At 33.0% G+C, this 21,887-nt stretch overlaps 1 protein-coding gene across 2 annotated transcripts in view; it reads right to left on the reverse strand.

Moving 5' to 3' along the window:
- Nucleotides 1-1,277: 1,277 nt before the first annotated feature.
- The window catches only part of LOC141300476 (RNA-binding Raly-like protein), a 43,188-nt gene continuing 22,578 nt past the window's right edge, over nt 1,278-21,887 (reverse strand). Inside the window, exons 3-8 of one of the 2 annotated variants that reach the window (XM_073830757.1) lie at nt 20,358-20,405; nt 19,524-19,702; nt 9,309-9,422; nt 6,084-6,253; nt 2,621-2,655; nt 1,278-2,535 (exon numbers count right to left, since the gene is read on the reverse strand). In XM_073830757.1, coding sequence (XP_073686858.1) covers nt 2,623-2,655; nt 6,084-6,253; nt 9,309-9,422; nt 19,524-19,702; nt 20,358-20,405 — 544 coding nt within the window. In that variant the 3' untranslated portion in view covers nt 1,278-2,535; nt 2,621-2,622. The remainder of the gene's footprint in view (nt 2,536-2,620; nt 2,656-6,083; nt 6,254-9,308; nt 9,423-19,523; nt 19,703-20,357; nt 20,406-21,887) is intronic. The other variant, XM_073830758.1, reaches the window with a different exon arrangement.

The raw sequence follows: 21,887 nt of genomic DNA on the forward strand, positions 1-21,887 counted from the left end.
GATCACAAATCATTTGATTTAGATTGGAGTTTTGCGTAGCGCAAATCATTTGATTTAGATCGGGATTTCGAAGCAGGTTTGTGAATCATTTTGACTTCGATCTGAACTTTGTGTATTGCGAATCATTTATTTAGATCGGGACTTCGGAGCAGGTTTGCAAATCTTTTAATTCATATCGGAACTTTGGAGCACAGATCACGAATCATTTGATTTACATTGGAATTTTGCATAGCGCAAATCATCTGATTCAAATTGGGATTTTGAAGCAGGTTTGTGAATCTTTTGACTTAGATCTGAACTTCACATATCGTGAATAATTTGTTTTAGATCGGGAATTCGGAGCGGGATCACAAATCATTTGATTAGATCGGGACTTCGAAGCAGGTTTGCAAATCCTTTGATTCATATCGGAACTTTGGAGTGTGGATTGCAAATCATTTGATTTAGATAAAAACTTCGGAGAGGGTTTGCAAATCCTTTGATTTAGATCGGGACTTCAGAGCGCATATCACAAATCATTTGATTTATCATTTGATGCGGAACTTTGCATAGCACAAATCATTTGATTAGATCGGAACATCAAAGCGGGTTCGCAAATCATTTGATCTACATCTGGAATTCGGAGCTGATTCATAAGTCATTTAATTAGATCGGGAATTTGAAGCCGGTTCGCAGATCATTTGATTTAGGTTGGGACTTTGAAGCAGGTTCGTGAATCATTTGACTTAGATCGGAAATTTGGAGCGGGTTCACAAATCATTTCATTTAGATTGGGACTTCGAAGAGGGCTCACCACTACAGTCCATCAGTTAATGTCTTGTAAAGTGAAAAACATATTTGTAACAAATTCATCTGCATTTTTAACCATGGCTTCCAGCTAAAATATCTAGTCCTCCAGCCATAATATTGCTTTTCTTTCTTTTCTGAATCAGGAGTAAAACAGACTTTCATTCTGATGGCACCTATTCACTGTAGAGGAACTTTTGGATGAGCAAGTGATGTAATGCTGAATTTCTTCAGATCATTTCTGATCAAGAAATAAACTTTTCTACATCTTGGATGTCAATTAAAATTTTTAGTTCAACTATTCCTTTAAAGCCAATGCATTTTAGGCTGAAATTGAAATATCGCATTTGGTTCTGCTCCACAATAAATATAGAAAAAAAACATTTTTATTTTTTGCAATTTTTATATAGTGATTGTAATGGCAGTCTTTTCCTAAACCACAAAGCCTATAGCCAGACAACAAATGAAACAACTGAAAAAACATTAAAATAATCAACATGCCAATCATAAAAATATCTTTACAAATAGTTACATTTCTATACAATATGAAGTAATTCAGTTATATTACTAGGTCTCTGAGCTGAGCTGTTATGAGACCAGAGACCTAAACCGTATAGAATAGTTTTCCTCTCAAACATGACATGGTGATTTCAAAATATAGAAAAGAATGATCAAATTTTTCAAATGGAGCCATTTCCCATCAATCTTTTTCTCTTTTTTTTAAAGCTATACACATCTTCCACATTCTCATTTCCACATTCTCATTTAAACAAATCATGTACAGTAGCAGAATGAAAGTGTCAGCAGAACAAATACTGTATGAATATTCTGAAGCTTTTTCTGTAAATCTGCCATACAAAAATAGAGTTCATTATGACACACTCCATACTGAATGACATCATAGAGAACAGAAACAGTGGCTACTACATGTGGCTCTGAAATACACACAGCTATGCATGAGAAAAACTAAATACAGTGACAATGTACGTACAATATCATCTTTACAGTATCGTTACAAATTATGACACATTAAGACAATTCATTTTTTAGAGTTACAGTGGTCTGACAATATTCCAGTCATCCTGAAGTGTCTATAAGGGGTCTGATGAAACTGATGTGGCAGTACGGAGCTAAAATGCTTGACTAGTTATTTTACTTGGTCTGGTAATCAAAAAATCTCAAATTAATCCATGGCATACACAAACTTTCAGAAAAACAGGGATGTAGATGCAAGAAATCAAAAACAAGCATGCACGAATAAAGTTTTAGCTTCTAATGAAATGCATTGTCAGACCTTATATTTTAAAATCTTTAAAATTCTTTAATTCTTTAAATAAATTCTCTATTAATACTGAAGCTTTCAAAAATGCCATGTTACATTTTCTGACATTTAAGGCTCATCCAAACACAGACTGTAAAAACCTTTCATCTTTGCTCAAGGAAAATGATCTTTGAGGGAAAAAGCTAACTTTAGTGTTTGCATGATGTGAACTTATTTGAACAAAATTAAATGTGAACGTATTTGCCTTTTACAGGAGATACGCAAATCATATATGATTGAATATGCCAGACGCTATTAATGAAAAACAGCAGTAGTGACTAGCAGATGCGAAACTTGTCAAAATATTGGCTCTGCGTCTAATCAGCCAATCGACAGCCTTCAAGGCCTCTTTGAGGAGAGATGTCCGTCTTCACAGAGTTTCATGTCTTCTGTTCAATGCAGAGTTGATTTCTTCTCTGGATGTAGAACTGTTAAAAACAGGACTTTATTGTACTTATTGCATTTTGTGATCAATATAATTCATTCAGTCGTACAGAGGACAAAACAACTTACCTTCAGTTGTCAATATCAGACACGTGATTCTCCATCTGAAATACAAATATAAAAGAAAATTAGTTTAGGAATACAGAAGAGCTCAGCAAAACCTGATTTCTCAAATCAGAAATGCACTTTTATAGACGCAAGTATATATGCCCCATCATTTTAAGGTAAGTGTGTTCAAAAGTCTAAAAATCTGTGTAACTTTAAGGATCGCCACTACCGAACACCTTTTTTCTTAATTAAACACTTTTTTGGATGTTATTCCATAACATAATATGACATCCAGTTTTAGCATCTAAAATTGTCACTACTGAAACAGTCGCGACTAAAACATCTGGTGGCGTTTCGGTAGTCACATCTTTGTTTCGGTAGTGACAATTTTATGGAATAACACCCAAAAAACAATCATGATGTAACATTTGGTGAAGTTTTAATAGTGACATCTTTGGGGTTTTTTTGGTGTTATTCCATAAAATTGGCACTACCGAAACAATATCCACCGAAACATTTGGTGAAGTTTTGGTAGTGGCATCTTTAGTTTTTGTTTAGGTAGTGAAAATTCAATGGAATAACACCCAGTCGCGACCAAAACATTTTGTGAAGTTTTGGTAGTGACATCTACCAAATGTGTTATTCAAATAAATTGTCATGATCGAAACATTTGGTTCAGTTTTGGTAAAAAAATGGTCCCTATTGAAAGAGTGGCGACTGAAACATTTGGTGAAGTTTCGGTAGTGACATCTTTTTTTTTGGGGGGGGGGTGTTATTCCATAAAAAAAGGTCACTACTGAAGCAGTTGCGACTGAAACATTTGGTGAAGTTTTAATAGTGACGACATTGTTTTTTTTTTTTTTTTGTGGTGTTATTCCATAAAATTGTCACTACTGAAACAGTTGGGGCCGAAACTTTTGGTGAAGTTTTGGTAGTGACATCTTAGTTTTTTGGGTGGTATTGCATAAAATTGTCACTACGAAAACAGTCAAGACTGAAACATTTGGTGAAGTTTCGGTAGTGACATCTTTGGTGAAGTTTTGATAGTGACATCAGTGGTTTTTGGGTGTTATTCTGTTAAATTGTCACTACCGAAACAGTCACGACCGGAACATTTGGTGAAGTTTCGCTAGTGACATCTTTTTTTGGGGTGTTATTCCATAAAAAAAATGGTCACTACTGAAACAGTTACGACTGAAACATTTGGTGAAGTTTCGGTAATGACGTCCTTGGTGAAGTTTCAGTAGTGAGTTTTTTGGATGTTATTCCATAATAAATGGTCACTACTGAAACAGTTGCGACAGAAACATTTGGTGAAGTTTTGGAAGTGACATCTTAGTTTTTTGGGTGTTATTCCATAAAATTGTCACTACGAAAACAGTCAAGACCGAAACATTTGGTGAAGTTTCGGTAGTGACATCTTTTTTTGGGGTGTTATTCCATAAAAAAATGGTCACTACTGAAACAGTTGTGACCGAAACATTTGGTGAAGTTTTAATAGTGATGACATTGTTTTTTTTTTTGTGGTGTTATTCCATAAAATCGTCACTACCGAAACAGTTACGACTGAAAAATTTTGTGAAGTTTCAGTAGTGAGTTTTTTGGGTGTTATTCCATAAAAAATGGTCACTACTGAAACAGTTGTGACCGAAACATTTGGTGAAGTTTTGGAAGTGACATCTTAGTTTTTTGGGTGTTATTCCATAAAATTGTCACTACGAAAACAGTCAAGACTGAAACATTTGGTGAAGTTTTGGAAGTGACATCTTAGTTTTTTGGGTGTTATTCCATAAAATTGTCACTACTAAAACAGTCAAGACTGAAACATTTGGTGAAGTTTCGGTAGTGACATCTTTGGTGAAGTTTATGATAGTGACATCAGTGGTTTTTGGGTGTTATTCTGTTAAATTGTCACTACCGAAACGGTCACGACCAAAACATTTGGTGAAGTTTCGTAGTGACATCTTTTTTTTTGGGGGGGGGGGGGGTGTTTTTCCATAAAAAATGGTCACTACCGAACATGAAACATTAAGTGAAGTTTTAATAGTGACAATTCTTTTTTTTTTTTTTTTTGTTCTTTTTTTTTTTGGTGTTATTCCATAAAATTGTCACTACCGAACATCTTTGGTGAAGTTTCAGTAGTGAGTTTTTTTGGGTGTTATTCCATAAAAAGTGCTAAAAAAAAAAAAAAAAGTGCTCACTACTAAAACAGTCAAGACTGAAACATTTGGTGAAGTTTCGGTAGTGACATATTTGTTTTTTAGCTGTTATCCCATAAAACTGTCACTACTAAAACAGTTACAACCGGTTTAATGCATATTCAAACTAATAAATCCCTAAATTTGAAATCAGTACGATCAACTTTTACTAAGAAAAATTTGATTCAAATTACAAGAAATTTCATAAATCACTTGAAATAGTTAAAAATGTAATTGTTATTGATGTATCTTTAAAAACTTTTAAATAAATTTAGCATGAAGGTGAATGTGTAAAAATATATTAAATAAACTGTTAGCACTAACTATTCCTCCACAAGTGATATCTCTGTAAAAAGACTCATTTTTAGACCTATTTAAGACCTATTTAATTATGGCTTTTCAGTGTAGAGAATGATCATTTTATAATTTTATTACAAAAAATCCCCATCTAATAGAGGCACAGTACTTTGCTTGGTATTGGATCAAAAAGAAATAAGGTGTCTATTTAATCTAAGCGTTTTGTGCGCATAGTGCCTCAGGTGGTCCATGAAAACTATATCTGACTCATTCACATCACATCTAAAAGCCCATACTTTCTCAGACGGGCAGATGAACATTAACAAAAGCTGCATAGTATCAGAAAAGCAGATGTGTTCTAATAGCCCAGCCATTCATCTACTAAAAAAAGAGCAGCTCAGGATCTCAAAAGACCTTGAGATTTACTTGCTCAATACTCACATTCGTCATAATACATAATCAATCCTGTGACCTCAAGTTCCCTTTTGTAGAGTCCAAAATCAGTCCTCTCAAAGATTCTTTTAAAAAGTCTAGCCAATTTTTATCAGTTTTGTTTGGGTATCTACTAAACCCAGCTGTGTTGGAGGTCACGCTCTGACCTGAAATGTCTGTAACACTGTTGGGAATCTTTCCAGCGGGATTTCGCCTCAACATTTCCCTCCAGTTCAACAAACGCAGGAGCTCATTAAAATACAGTCAGCCTGTCTCCTCAGTGGGGAAGCACATCCTAAATCTTAATTTGACTTTGCTGTTGGTCGCGGTGCTGCCGGACCCCGGTGTCTCCAGAGGTTCTGACTCGGTTTTAATTACAGAGCGTGACAGGTGAGGGTTAAGAGAGCAGGAAGCAGCCCAGCGGAACCCTGTCAGCTTCTGCTCTACCAGCCCTGCGTCTCTCGTGTTCACAACCATGAATAAATCTGCAGAATTAGCTTCAACAGGGCTTTTCAGAGCCATTGCTGGCAGTAAAGGCCCACGGGGGGCCAGCGTACCAGATCAGTGCTGCCTTCCTCATCGTAGTCATCCTCGCCACCATCCGTCATTTCTCCCGCCTCCGCGTCCAGCTGTCCTTCTCCTCCTTCCTCTCCGGAGTTGTCTGCCGTCTCTGATATCGACCCCTCGTGCAAAGAGTCACAGTTGTCCTCATATTTCCTATGAGGCTCTGAAAAAACAGAGATGTGTGACTATTATGCTTTATATCACAAATATCAGCCATTACCCTAGAGAAAAATAAATATACTAAACTGTATTTGAAATACATTTATTTCATGTAAAGTACACTACAAATACTTTTGCATATTTATGTACTTATTAAAAAAAACCTTGCAATTGTACTTTTTGTATACTAAACTGGTATATACAGTATATATACAGTATAATATATAATACAGCTAACTAACAATAAAACACAATAAAAACACGATAACATAAAAACATGATTTTTCAAAATGTAAAAAAAACTGAGTTATCCGTTTTTGCAAATAAATTCTTTATATACTGACGTATATTTGATGTGCTAAAGATCTTGCATTTAAAGAGATATTATTCAAAGTTCATACAAACCTCATCAATAGTGACATTAAAATACATTTTAGGCTTAGTATTAAGAAATGTGCTTTGTTCAAAAGTAGCACTCCAAATAAAATTTAATTATAATTTTTATATTAGTCAGTCTCAAGTGATATGTCAGTAAATATGTTAATAGATTTTAACGATACTTGGAATGAAATAAATGTATTTATTTTAAAAACTTTACTTTTTTACTAGGGTACTTATTTGCATAAGTGCAAAATTAGATTTTTTTTTCATTAAAAAATGTTTGAAATTTGTCAGTATAAACCCGTTACACTTACTTTTTTTTAAGGAATATGAAAGAAGTTTGAAATTAAAATTTCATGTTTAATTCTTGCTGTTTCTGTTTGTGAAATTTACTAGCAATTTCTGATTGAGTATTGATTGTACATTTTTTTTTTTGCTGATTAAGATTAAATCATAATTTATAATCTATAATCAATGATCTTTATAATAGAATAGCAGACAATTTACAAAAAAATGACAGAAAATCAGTTTTTTAAATGTCTCACTGTTACAATATTTAAATGCTTAGTTTTATGATAAAAACTCTATAGTTTGACATGTAGTATGGTTTTCAAAAAATGTCAAAATCATTTAGGAATTTACGATTTTCTAAAATTCATGATTTTTAGTCCTGTCAGTGTTTATCTTTAAATATTACTAATAATATAAAAATTGTTTACTTTATGAAAATAAGCAAAGATTTCACAGCCAAAAAATAAATAAATTATAAAATAAAATAAATATTTAAAAAATAATGATGATAATCTGATAATTTACTAAAAGTTTAATAAAAAAAAAATCTAAACTAGTTTCACATGTAGTATGGTTTTCATAAATGTTCACAATTTATTTTTAGAAATTCACGATTTTCTAAAACAAAATTATGTATGGATTAAAAAGAAATAATCATAAATTCAGTCTTGTCAGTGTTCATCTTGAAATATTACTAACAATATAAAAATTGTTTACTTTATAAAAATAAGCAAAGATTTCACAGCCAAAAAAAAAAATAAATAAATAAATACAAATTTTTTTTTAAAATTAAATTAAAAAAAAAAAAAAAAAAAAAAAACATGAACTCTGACCTGACAGTGGATGTTTTTACAATTTTACTAAAAGGTCTTTTATTTGCTAAAAAAAAAAAAAAAATCTAAACTAGTTTCAAATGTAGTATGGTATTACTAAAAATATAAAAACTTTATGACAAATAAGCTAAAATTTCACTGCCAAAAATAATTCAATTAAATAATTGATTAATTAAACAAATAAACCCCAACCTGATTTTTTTACTTGCTAAAAAAATAAAATATTGAAACTATCAATCTAATGACAAAAAGCATTTAGTAGATTGTGTTTTTCTGCAAAATTTTGATCAGGCTGATCATTTAAAGGAGAACTCCGGTGTGATTTTGACCTAAAGTGTATTGAATCATGATACCGAGTGTAAACGTACCTTGCATATCTCATCTCGTCTTGTCCACTGCTGTCCGAAATCTGGGGTCAGTTATCCGATGCTCACAACAGGTTGTCAATGAAAGTCAATCGGGCATCGAAGGAGCCATGTAAATAAATCACTGTTTTACGCCATTTACGAGGCACAAAGTAGCTCCAGACTTCATTGGTAGACTTCCAAGGGCCCTGACATTTTAAAACGCCGCCATCTTAAATGTAGTCACGATAAGTCGAGTGTCGAGCACGAAGGAAACTACAACCTGATACGTTGATAACCTGATGAATTCCATGGTGCTCGACACTCGATTTATCGTGACTACATTTAAGATGGCGGCGGCCGCTAAACTTCTTGCAGTTACTGTCTGTATAAATCTACTTGTAAATAAACTACCGGTGCTTTTTCTGAGTTCTCAATGTCTCGTTTTAAATGTCAGGGCCCTTGGAAGTCTACCAATGAAGTCTGGAGCTACTTTGTGCCTCGTAAATGGCGTAAAACAGTGATTTATTTACATGGCTCCTTCGATGCCCGATTGACTTTCATTGACAACCTGTTGTGAGCATCGGATAACTGACCCCAGATTTCGGACAGCAGTGGACAAGACGAGATGAGATATGCAAGGTACGTTTACACTCGGTATCATGATTCAATACACTTTAGGTCAAAATCACACCGGAGTTCTCCTTTAAAGGCCATATCAATTTGCTTTAAAAAAAACATGACACAGTATGTTTTATAGGGTTAAGATCCAAGTACATGTACCAAGTACACCAAACGGTAGAAAAGAAAGAAAAATGTTTTTTAAATGTTATTTGTTTTTATTTTCAAACGAGTTTGGATTGTCATGAGGGAGAGCAAATGATGACAGAATTGCAATTTTCTTTTTCTTGTATTTTCTGGACCAAGCACAAACAATAGACCTTAAGTTTGACTTGTGAATGTGAGACTAGTGCTATGCCATTCCTCAGTGTGTCTCCTAGATGAAAACAGTGCTCTCATCTACAGCTGAACGTAGCGAAATGGGATTTGCTATAGTAAAACAGTGCAAGATTGCCTGTATAACAGTTCTGACAAATTGGCTGCTGTCTCCTCGCCTGTCACAGAGATGGATAGTGCATATACACTCCCAATATTTCTCTCTGCACAACCGATTTTATTCCTGCTCTCTTATATTTTCTGTTCGTCTCACCGCACTCAGATCTCTGCTGTTTCTCGATCTTCTCCAGGCGGCCCAGAAGAGAGTCGATCTTCATCTTGATCTGAGTCAGTTCACGTTTGATAGTCTGGAGTTGATCGGACTTCACTGCAAGAGAAGAAAATGCAATGAAAACACACGTGAGGCAAGATCTCAGAAGATGACAGCGCATCCATGCTTACATCCTTATATCAGCACAGATAATTCATATCTGAAGACTCGTTCAGGGCTGCTGGTTCTAAACTAATAGTTCAAAGAATTCCCTGTCCTGCTGTTTTTAATTTAGCTTTATTCCTAATCTCATTCAGACATGCTGGCTGATATCAGCCACTGCAAGTAAGACCGTGTTTCTCCACGTGTTTTCATGGAAACGGCTTTTATCAGTCAATAAAACTTAACAAGACCTGTTTTCAGTGTGATGGAAATACAAACGATCAAGTCTGAAACAGTTTTTCTCGACTCTGGAATGTAATATTAGATTCATTGGATTATATTACCCTTGAATTCATGAGACGTTTGACTACTGGTCACCCTGAAAGACTTTCCCTGCAAAGAATCCATGTCACATGGGATGAAAAGTCTCTGCTCAATGCCTGCTAGCTTAATTCATGCTGCTAATTTCTGTGAATATTCAGTGCTTTAAATATGTCCGCTGCTTTTTTTTTGCATCTGACAGCTGTCAGATTAATCTCCCTCAGATGACTACACCATTGAACGCACACTGAATCCAATAAACACTTAAAATCAGTAGGCCTATCTGGGCAGAGCAGAATGACCTGTAAACAAAAACCCAAATAGGCAAAAAAAAGGGGGGTGGCAAACAGTCTCCAACACTGGATCAGTTTAAAAATGTCGAAATGGTTCCTTTCAAAATGACTAAATCAGCCCAAATTTCACCCTCTGTAAATCTGCTTGTATGAATCTTTCTGCGGTTACATCATTATGCTAGTAGGAGGTGGATGTGAGTCAAGAAATCATTCATTCGAATGATTCACTCATTAATTCATAAACCAAAAAAAAAACATTTTATTAAAACATGTTGAATTATTCATTAACTAAACAACAAAAGTTATCATGTATTCAGGAACTAAACAAGTGACTGAATCATTCAGTCTTTTCAAAAACGTGTTTCATTCAAACGAAAAAACACTTTTTTTCATTCAAGCGATTTGTTTAAAAACTTTAATCAATTTGTGAAACAACATACAGTCAAACTGTCACTAAATGTTTTTTTTTTTGTTCAAAAGTACTAATTCCTGCAGGAAATAACAAGTGACTGTCTATACTTTTTTTTTCTGAATGAGTCGTTGAATTAATAATTTTTTTAATTCAAGAGATTAATTGTATTATTTTATTAATTTAAGAGATCAAAACTCAGTTGAATGTTTTAATTATTAAGCCTTTAAATCATTCAATTGATCTGTTCAAAAACATTGTTTCATTCACAAATGAAACAAATGAGTCACTGAATCATTCACTCAAGTGATTTGTTTAAAAATGTGAATTAATTTAAGAAATACCAGACTATTTTTATGCAAGAGATTCATTCAAAAATTCAAGTAACTGTTTTTGTGTTTAAGACTTTGAATCATTTAATTGATCTGTTAAAAAACATTGTTTCATTCACAAGCAAAACAACACTTTTTTTAATGAATCATTGAAATCATTTGTTTCACGTCAAGTTTTTTTTTTAAAGTATTTTTTAATCTTTAATTATTTAATGAATCAATGAATTATTAATTCAAGAGATTCATTCAAAAACTCAAGTGACTGTTTTCGTGTTTAAAGACTTTGAATCATTCAATCGATCTGTTCAAAAACAGTGTTTCATTCACAAGCAAAAAACATTTAAAAAAATGAATCATTGTATCATTCATTCAAGTGATTTGTTTAAAAACGCTAATTTGAGAAATACCAGACTATTTTTATTGTTTATTGAGTCATTGAATGATTCATTCAACCAGTTTGTTCAAAAGCAGTCATTCATGCAGAAACTAAACAAGTTGTTTTGTTATGAATGAGTTCTTAAATCTTTTATTTAATGAATCAATTCATTATTAATTCAAGAGATTCATTCAAAAATTCAAGTGACTGTTTTTGTGTTTAAAACTTTGAATCATTCAATTGATCTGTTCAAAAACATTGTTTCATTCACAAGCAAAACAGCACTTTTTTTAATGAATCATTGAAATCATTTGTTTCAAGTCAAGTGCTTTTTTTAAAGAAGTCCTTGAATCATTAATTTAATGAATCAATGAATTATTAATTCAAGAGATTCATTCAAAAACTCAAGTGACTGTTTTCGTGTTTAAAGACTTTGAATCATTCAATCGATCTGTTCAAAAACAATGTTTCATTCACAAGCAAAAAACATTTTTTTTTAAAAATGAATCATTGTATCATTCATTCAAGTGATTTGTTTAAAAACGGTAATTAATTTGAGAAATACCAGACTATTTTTATTGTTTATTGAGTCACTGAATGATTCATTCAACCAGTTTGTTCAAAAGCAGTCATTCATGCAGAAACTAAACAAGTTGTTTTGTTATGAATGAGTTCTTAAATCTTTTATTTAATGAATCAATTCATTATTAATTCAAGAGATCCATTCAAAAATTCAAGTGACTGTTTTTGTGCTTAAAACTTTGAATCATTAAATTGATCTGTTCAAAAACATTTTTTCATTCACAAGCAAAACAACACTTGTTTTTTTTGAATGAATCATTGAAATCAGTGTTTTTGAATGGATCAAATACCAGGCTATCTTAATTAGAGAGTCATTGAAAGGTTCATTCAACAAAGTTTGTTCAAAAATACTAGTTTATATAAGACCAAAACCAGTGGTCCTTGAATCATTCATATAATAGATCTGTTTGAATTCCTTGATTTATTCATAAACAAAACAAGTAATAATTTACATTCATTTCTTAAATATATTGCTTTAACCAATCTGCTTAAATAAATGTATTCATTCATGAACAAAACAAAAGACTGTCTTATGAGTTAGTCATGGAAACATTCATTCAACCGAATTTGTTTGAATAAAACTCTTTCAGGGGCGCAACAAGTAACCATCTTTATGAAAGAGTTACTTAATAATTCACAAAGCAATGAATCATTCAGGAACTATTTTCATTGACAGAGGCAAAAACTAACCTTGTTTCTAAAATCTACTGCTTTAAAGGTTGTATCAGCGATTTCAAGCCTGAAACATATAGTGTCAAATTCAGCTGACCTTTCTTCACGATCCACTCGCTGCCTGCCAGAAAAACAAACAGTGTTCCAACCAATCACCGTCAGGGGGTTGGTGTTGTTGACTTTTGTACTGGTGCAGGGATGTGAGGGAGGCAGAGCGAAAGTCCACAACACCAAACCCCTGACGCTGATTGGTTGGAACACTGTTTGTTTTTCTGTGGAATGGTTGGTAGCACCATTGTTTTTTTGGCATATCTCGGACCCTAGGCTGACCACAGAGAGGTGTTTTTTTTTTTACAGCCAATTTATGGGGCAGGCAGCGAGCGGATCGTGAAGAAAGGTCAGCTGAATTTGACACTTTATGTTTCAGCCTAGAATCGCTGATACAACCTTTAATATACTGAACGACACTAGAAAACAAAATTAAGAAAATGCAGTGTGGGCTGAAATGTACCTTCAGCGGCACCTCTTGACACTGAAAATACCTGCTTCTTCATGATAATTGGAGCATATATTGGATACATATAAATGCTGTATTTCCCAGTATTTTTTTTGAGCCGCTCCTCTCCTTGAGAAAGCTGAAGCTTGTCGTTTTGCTGTCACCGCCTTCAGCCCCGATAACACAGCGTGACCCAGCACTGCTGTCACACCGCTGCCAGCTTTTCCACTACCTCACAAAATGGTGTCACCTGCCATCACCCGCCTGAGGCAGAAAGCTCTGCGTGTGTAGGTGTTTAGTTGACGGAGCATCGTATCTACTGAAATTCAATGAACGTGTCTGTGCGCAACCATTCAAATTGCTCCAAAGCTCCAAACACAACACATGTCCAAAAATTGCCTTCAAGCTTTGCAAACGTAAACTCTGAAGGAGTTTTAATCTGGGCAACCTACGAAACACTAGCTGAGCGTCAGTTTGTTTTTGACAGATGACAACGGCTGGTAAAACTTTCTATTTTATCACTTGTTTCAAGCTGTTTGCTTGTGAATCTTTTGGAGGATGTGCGATACACGGTACATAAAAAGCAGTGGATTATGACGCACAACGTGTTGTTTTCCACGATCAGGATTCTAGATTAAAATGTAATGGAAAGTCTAGCGGAGACTGGGGCTAGCTGTCACAAGCTCTATATCTCAGTAAGATTTTTATAGTAATTATACAAAGTTTTGTGAATTCTGTCCTTTAAAATAAATTTGAATACCATAATATTACATTTTATTTATTTTTTATTACATTTTTTGAAAGAAATACTTTTATTCAGCAAGGATGCATTCAATTGGTCTAAAGTGACAGTAAAGATGTTAATAACGTTATAATTAACATGTTACATTAGATTTCAAGACTTAAAATAAATGTTCTTTTAACTTCTCTTCGACGTTTTATTCATCAAAGAAATTCTGAAGAAAAAAAAAACACTGTTTTCACAGAAACATTAAGCTGTACAACAATTTTCAACACTGATAATAATAAGAAATGTTTCTTGAAAGGCAAATCACTATATTAGAATGATTTCTGAAGAATCGTGTGACACTAAAGATGAGTAATGATGTTGAAAATTCAGCTGTGCATCACAGGAACACATTAAAATTTACAATATATTAAACTAAAAGACTGATGTTTTAAATAGCAATAATATTTCACAATTTTAAGGCTGGGCTTTGACAGATTTTACGATTCAGTTATATTTTGATTCACAAGCTTGCAGTTTGATTAAATTCAGAATTGATTTAATTCGATATAAATTATTTTGGATATATCACGTACAGTACATAGCAAATTTTCTCAAGGAAAACCTATATTTACTATATTTCCGCTACGAAACGTTTTTTTTTTTTTTTTTTGAATATATGCTAAACATATTAATGTTCATCATAAAAACTTGATAGATTTATTCAAACAAATTAAATATTGATGAATAATAAAAAACTATAATGAATATGCTATATAGTACATATATTTAGCAAAATGCTCCATTCTAGAGTTCATTTTACTAGTTGACTAATGTGTTTATGGTCATCGAACATGTATTTTTCTGAGGTAAATGTGACTTTTTGTTGACAAGCTGTTATATTGACATCTTTCCACGGTTGAAACACTGAATAAGCAAATAGATGAGACAGAATACGGATTTCAGTAAGTTGTATGCTTTCTTTTAACATACCTTCAGATGTTTATTCATGTTTATTTCATGCTGAAACTAGTTAAAGCAGAGGAGACATGTATAATGTTACATATGATTTTCATATTTAAAATAAATGTTCTTTTTAACTTTCTGTTTTACTTTATATTTATCAAAGAATTCATCAAAAATGGTTTTCACAGAAATATTAAGCTGCACAACAATTTTCAACACTGATAATAATACGAAATGTTTCGTAAAGAGCAAATCAGTATATTAGAATGATTTCTGAAGGATCATGTGACACTAAAGACAAGTAATGATGCTGAAAATTCAGCTTTGGTCACAGGAATAAATTACATTTTAAAATGTATTAAAATAGAAGACTGATATTTTAAATAGCAGTAATATTTCATAATTTTAGGGCTGGGCTTTGACATAAATTTTACAATTCAATTATCATTTGATTCACAAGCTTGCAATTTGATTAGATGGATATATCATGTATAGTACTCAACTATCAACAATAAAGTTTTAATAATAATAAAGTTACAATACTAACTTTACCATTACATTATTAGCCTATATTTCTGCTCCAATTTGTTTTTTTGAAATATAAATATTTAAATTTGTCATAAAAACTTAATATTGAAAAATAGTAAAAAAAAAAAAAAATTACAATGAATAAGTTACATGGTGCATATATTTATCAAAATGCTTCTCTCTAGAGTTTCTCTCATTTTACTAGCTGACTAATGGTCACCGAAAATGTTTTTTCTGAGGTAAATGTGACGTTTTTTGTTTACAAGCTGTTATATTGACATCTTTCCGCAGTTGAAACACTGATTAAGTGATTACATGAGACAGGATACGGATTTCGGCAGGTTGAATGCTTTCTTTTAACATACCTTCGGATGTTTATTCATGTTTATTTTATGCTAAACTGGTTAAAGCAGAGGAGACGAACATTTTCCACATTAAACAGCGCTAAAACGGTATTTATTGTTTGAATACTGTAATAAAATGGACCGAATTTGAAATCGGAGAATTTGTTTCATATAAAAAGTAACAAAGCACCAAGCTTATTTTGATTTATTGGATGGGGGGTGTGCTACAAGGTTCCATTTATTATCTGAAAACAGACTAATCGATTCTTGAGATCTAAGAATCAATGTTGTTTCATAAAAATGAGAATTGATTAAAATCAAGAAATCAATATATATTTATTTAAGCCCTACATAATATTACTGTTTTTACTGTATTTTTGCTTAAATAAATGCAGTCTTGGTGACCATAACAGACTTTTAAAATTGATTCCAATACCATAATGTCATATTTTATATATTTATTTATTTTTTTAAATGAAATACATACTTTTATTCAGCAAGGATGCATTAAATTGACCTAAAGTCACAGTAAAGACGTATAATGTTACGTGAGATTTCGAGACTAAAAAAAAATGTTCTTTTTTAACTTTCTATTTTACTTTATATTTATACAAAAAAATATAAAGAACAATTTATCCTCTAAAAAATAAATTATCATGAAATATTAAGCTGGCACAACAAATTTCAACACTGATAATAAGAAATGCTTCTTAAAGAGCAAATTTGCATATTCTGAACAAAGTTTTGATAATAATAAAGTGACAATACCAGACTAGGCTAGGCTAGACTAATCGATTCCTGGGATTTAAGAAACAATATTGTTTCATATATATTTTTCCAAGCCCTACACAATATTACTGTTTTAACTGTATTTTTGATCAAATAAATTCAGTTTAAAATGGTGAGTTTAAAAGACTTTGAAAACATTTTAAAAAAATTGTACCCTGAAAAATATTCAGTGTACTTGTTTTTTCATTATTCTGAGATTACCTTTTTGCCAGCAGTTTATTTTAAATGATGTGACAAATTAAAAAGTCCAAATATTCCATGCAGGCTCACTGTATTAATATGAGGCTACAAAAGCTTCATGCATAATAGAATTAGCAAAATCCTGTTTAAAATATTGAGATGGAATACAGCACGTGACAGCGCAAGTCAAATTCCCAAAATTATTACACAGACAAAGGCAAATAAAACAGTTTTTGCTATTCATGTCACTCTAGTTTGTGGCTGACCTCTATTTGGGACACAAATTGCAGTCGCCGTGTTTTCAGATCTCCTCTACTACATAGCAATCACTGTGTTTCTGGTGGCAATGAAAAACATCACCTTTCTGATCGTAAACTGCATTTTCATCAGCAAAACATGAAGTAGTTTCAAAGTAAACTTTACGAACCAAATTAAATGCTATATTGGTGTGGTATAAAGCTCCAGCTTGTGCTGTGAAGAGAAGGGAGAACTCCAGTGAAATGCAGATTAAGGTAAACAGTGCCACTTTTGTGTACATGCATTAGTGTCATGCACCACGGCTAATCTCGACTTCTGAGCTCCGCGCTCGGAGGAGACGGCGGGACGCTGACAGATGCTGTGAAAGCTGCTACTTGTGGGTTAGAGATAAAATCTGAATTAGTGTTATGAATTCTAATTTACAAACACAGCCGCATGACATTCTGTCTTGCCGCTTGGCTCGGGTCCCAGTCGGAATTAAAGGAGCATTTTAGACGGCCGTGAGTCTCAGAATGCTCTGTGGTTACCAAAATCAATATGTTCTTGATTTTTGCTCCCATGAAATATAAAAGTCTCTTTTTTACTCAGTGTAACCTGTAAGAGAGAGCTACTGACCGACATGTTTCGACTGTGCCAGACAATAAACCAGTTGGCAGGGAGGAATAAAGCTCATGGACTTCATACAGTGTGCCAAAGACTGTGCCAAAGCCAGAGTTCTGAAACATTCACTGTATTATTAATTTTTTTTGCAGGAAAAGTATAAAAACACAAGAATGTCATTGCATTACACACCAAAATACCAAGTCAAGTGGCATTTATGATTTTTATGAAGTGGCATTTGCAATCTTCAGTCAAGTCGAATTTATTTTTAATAAATTCATTACTATTAATATACAGTTGAAATCAAAAGTTTACATACACCTTGTGGAATATGCAGAATGTTAATTATTTTACCAAAGTAAGAGGTATCATGCAAAATGCATGTTATTTTTTTATTTAGTACTGACCTGAATACGATATTTCACATATAGTCCATGAGAGAAAATAATAGCTGAATTTATAAAAATGACCCCGTTCAAAATGTACATACACTTGATTCTTAATACTGTGTTGTTACCTGAATGAACCATGGCTGTTTCTTGTGTTTAGTGACAGTTGTTCATGAGTTCCTTGTTTGTCCTTAACAGTTAAACTGACGCCAGTTCTTCAGAAAAATCCTTCAGGTTCCACAAAGTCTTTGGTTTTTCAGCATTTTTGTGTATTTGAATGCTTTCCAACAATGACTGTATGGTTTTGTGTTTCATCTTTTCACATTGAGGACAACCAAGGGACTCATATGCAACTATTATGATATTACTATAATGCTATTACTATTACTATAACGCTCGCTGATGCTCCAGAAGGAAAAACAATGCATTAAGCTTTTGGAATTTGAAGATCAGGGTAAATTTAACTTATTTTGTCTTCTGGGAAACATATGAGTATCTTCTGCAGCTTCTGAAGGGCAGTACTAAATGAAAAAAAATATATATATTTAGGCAAAATAAGAAAAATGTACACATCTTCATTGTGTTCTAAAGTTTTCACCCCCCGCTCATAATGCATCGTTTTTCCTTCTGGAGCATCCGTGAGCATTTACATCTTTTGTAACATTTGCGTACAAGTCCATCATTGGTCCTCAGTGTGAAAAGATGGATCTCAAAATCATACAGTGATTGTTGAAAAGGGTTCAAATACACAAAAATGCTGAAAAATGAAAGAATTTGTGGGACCTAAAAGATTTTTCTAAAGAACAGTGGACAGTTTAACTGCATTTTCTATGATCCCTCTTATTTTGGTAAAATAATTAACATTTTGCAGATCAATTGTAATTTATATTATATCGAAATATTTTACATATAAATCTAATTAATATATACATGTATGTGTGTGTATTTATATATACATTATAAATATACACAGTACACACAAATAAACTTTTATTTTAAATCGATTAATCGTGACTAATTGTTTAATTATTATATTGAGTATTGTAGATTTGCAGTGAGTTAATTGTATTTTCTGTGCTTTTTATGCACTTTAAGAAAACTGAATAGCTTGTTTTGGTATAGTAAGCTTGAAATAGTGTTTGTTTATAACTGCATGTACTCATATATTGGTTTCTGTGCTTTCAGACAGGCTGAGAGGAGAACAGGACAGAGTGTACTATTGTGAAGAGAGAAGAGCAACATGTCTGCGAGAAATCGACCCGTCATATATTTGCAGTACAATAATAAACACAGAGAAAGTACTGAATAATTTCTTCAAAAAAGATATAAATGCAATGATGTGTTTACTAAATAAAATAATTAAAGAAATTGCAGTTAAAGGGATAGTTCAGACAAAAATGAAAATTCAGTCATTAATTACTCACCCTCATGTCGTTCCAAAGCTAAGGGAACTTTGTTCATCTTCAGAACACAATTTAAGATATTTTTAATAAAACTATCTTGAACCACTGATGTCACATGGACCATTTTAACAATGTCCTTACTACATTTCTGTGCCTTGACCATGCTAAGACCCCTGCTGTCTATGAAGGGTCACAAAGCTTAAAAATATCTTAAGGTCTTAATGGTTTGGAATGACATGAGGGTGAGTAATTAATTACAGAATTTTCATTTTTGGGTGAACTAAACCTTCAAAAATGTTATTCAATAGACAGCAAGCTATTTTGTGAACTTATTTTGAATTTGAAGGTTTCTTCATATTTGGATGTCGGTGTGATATTTAAAATGGCTTACATTTCAACCCAGAGGAGAAGGACGACGATGATGACGGGGGTCTTGAAGAAGAAGAGGAGGATGTTTTAATAGGGAACGAACTCTTCCCGCGTCGAGTGGATGGAAGCACCACTCGCGAGCGTTTCAGAGGAATCACTGCCCTCGGTGGAGGAGCCACCCGTCCGTGATAGTCAAAGAGCCTAACCGGATAAAAAGAACCAAAGAAGATGCGCAGAGTTTAAAACAGGCATCAAAACATCATTAACACTCAAAACCAGGCTTTTGATTCTGAATTATACGGCTTTCTAAAGGTTTTTCACTCCTAAAAACATTTCTGACTCCTGGTTTTTGGTTTCCCTGCAATTAGCGGAGCCACTTTTAAAATTCGTCATGACGGCAGGCGAATTTTTCAAAAGGGTTTACAGAAAAGAAAGGAGGTACAGGAAAATGTCAAACAAAGGCGCATGCCCTTGCTCTCGCATCAATCTCTCCTGGATATTCACAGCTCTCCACCCAGTTGACATTTACTAAATGTCTCCGCTAATAAAAGATGAGATCATAAGAAGGAAATGAGTGAAATAGAAATGAAAGACTCAAAGCTTAGGAATTTTTCTCCACAATATCTGCTTTCTCTCAAATTCTTTTCAAGGATGAACTGTAGGTGTTTAAAATAAATAAATCTAATCTAAGCTAATGTCACATTTAATTATGTCCATAGATCATCTTTTCATCATGACATTTGGCAAAGCTTAAAATAATACACGCTATTTGAAACCATGAAAGATCATGCACAAACAACTGATGAAGGACTCGAAATGTGTGCAATCAGATGAAGGGTAATAAATGCATACATACCTATTGTAGAAATCATCCCTGTAGTAATCATAATCAAATTCATAACCACTGAAAAAGACAAAACAAAGGCAGGATGTGATGGAGGGCAAATTATCCTCTTGATTTAGATTTAGATTTTCAGCTCAGTTAATCTGACAGAAAGATTTTACACTTTGAAGACTAATCAATTTATACCTGAGATTTGAATGTGTTAAGAAACTAATCAAGCGTGTGCGACTCAAATAATTTGACAACAATGCCATCCATCTACGCCTTATTTAAACACCCTGCTGACAGTCGAATCAATAATATCTTCAGCCAACAGACGGCATGCAGAGCTCCCATAAACACGGTTGCAGCAGCAATCAAAGCAGCTTAGTTTATTAATTACAATGAGAAGCCTCCTGGAGATAGACTTTGGCTTGTTTTAGATCCTGACAGTGAGATAGACACTTTCCAGTTTGTGTGTGACCCCTACTTGGATTTCAACTAGTAAACTTTGTGTGAACCCTTTAGAGCACCAGCAGCACCAAACATCTCTTCAGAAGACTTATAATGTCAACCGACAAGATAAGCAACAGGGATGCATCTTCAGTCAGTTTTATTTCATGTACAATGGAACGGAATAGAAAATGAATGAAAATGCTATTTTGAATCTTTACAGCTTATATTTTTGCATTGGAATTTGAGCCATAAATTGAACTGAAAATGAATTTTAAAATGTTTTAACTGATCAGAATAAAATATAATAATCACATTTTGTAGCATGATTTTTAAAATGTTACGAAGAGGAGCTTAAAAGGATTTCAAATGGAAAGCTTGAAATAGTGTTGAATCTTATATTCAGGGCTGTCACTAATGATTATTTTGGTAATTTAGTAATAGGTCGATTATTCTGATGATGAATCGAGTAATTGGATCATTTTTTCAAGCTTTCCATTAATATGGTTTGTTAGATTCAACTATTTGAAATAGGGTTGCAAAAAATCGAAATTTTAAGAAAATCTCCTTTAAAGATGTGCAAAATAAGTTCTTAGCAATGCATATTACTAATAAAAAATTAAGTTTAGTGAGCTTGAGTGTTTTTTTTTTTTTTGTCTAGCATTAGTTTTTGTGATATTGACTAGGGCTGGGCGATTAATCGAAACGTAATCGAAATCGACATTCAGAACCTATAATCGATCAAATTTTTCCAGGTCAATTATTTCAATTACTTTCCCTTTAAAAACACTACTGCGTGTGGAGTCACGTGACCCCACTCCGTTACATTGCGTTATTCCGCCGTTATTTATACAGTAAAAAGTATTTACAGGATATACAAGAGTAATTTTATTTAGAAGAGATACTGCTTATTTTCTACTTTTAATATTTATTATTTTATAAATAATTTATTTTGTTTCCAAAAGTGCAAGTTATTTATTTTCACTAATTTAAGAAAAATGTGACTTTTCATTTTAAGCAATGTGTGCTTTAATTTCAGTTGTTCAACACTGATGTTCAATAAATAATCATAGATAGTAGATAGTGTGTGCACCCTTCATTCAAATAGCT

This window comes from Garra rufa, chromosome 24 (assembly GCF_049309525.1).
Source record: "Garra rufa chromosome 24, GarRuf1.0, whole genome shotgun sequence".
Taxonomy (NCBI): Eukaryota; Metazoa; Chordata; class Actinopteri; order Cypriniformes; family Cyprinidae; genus Garra; species Garra rufa.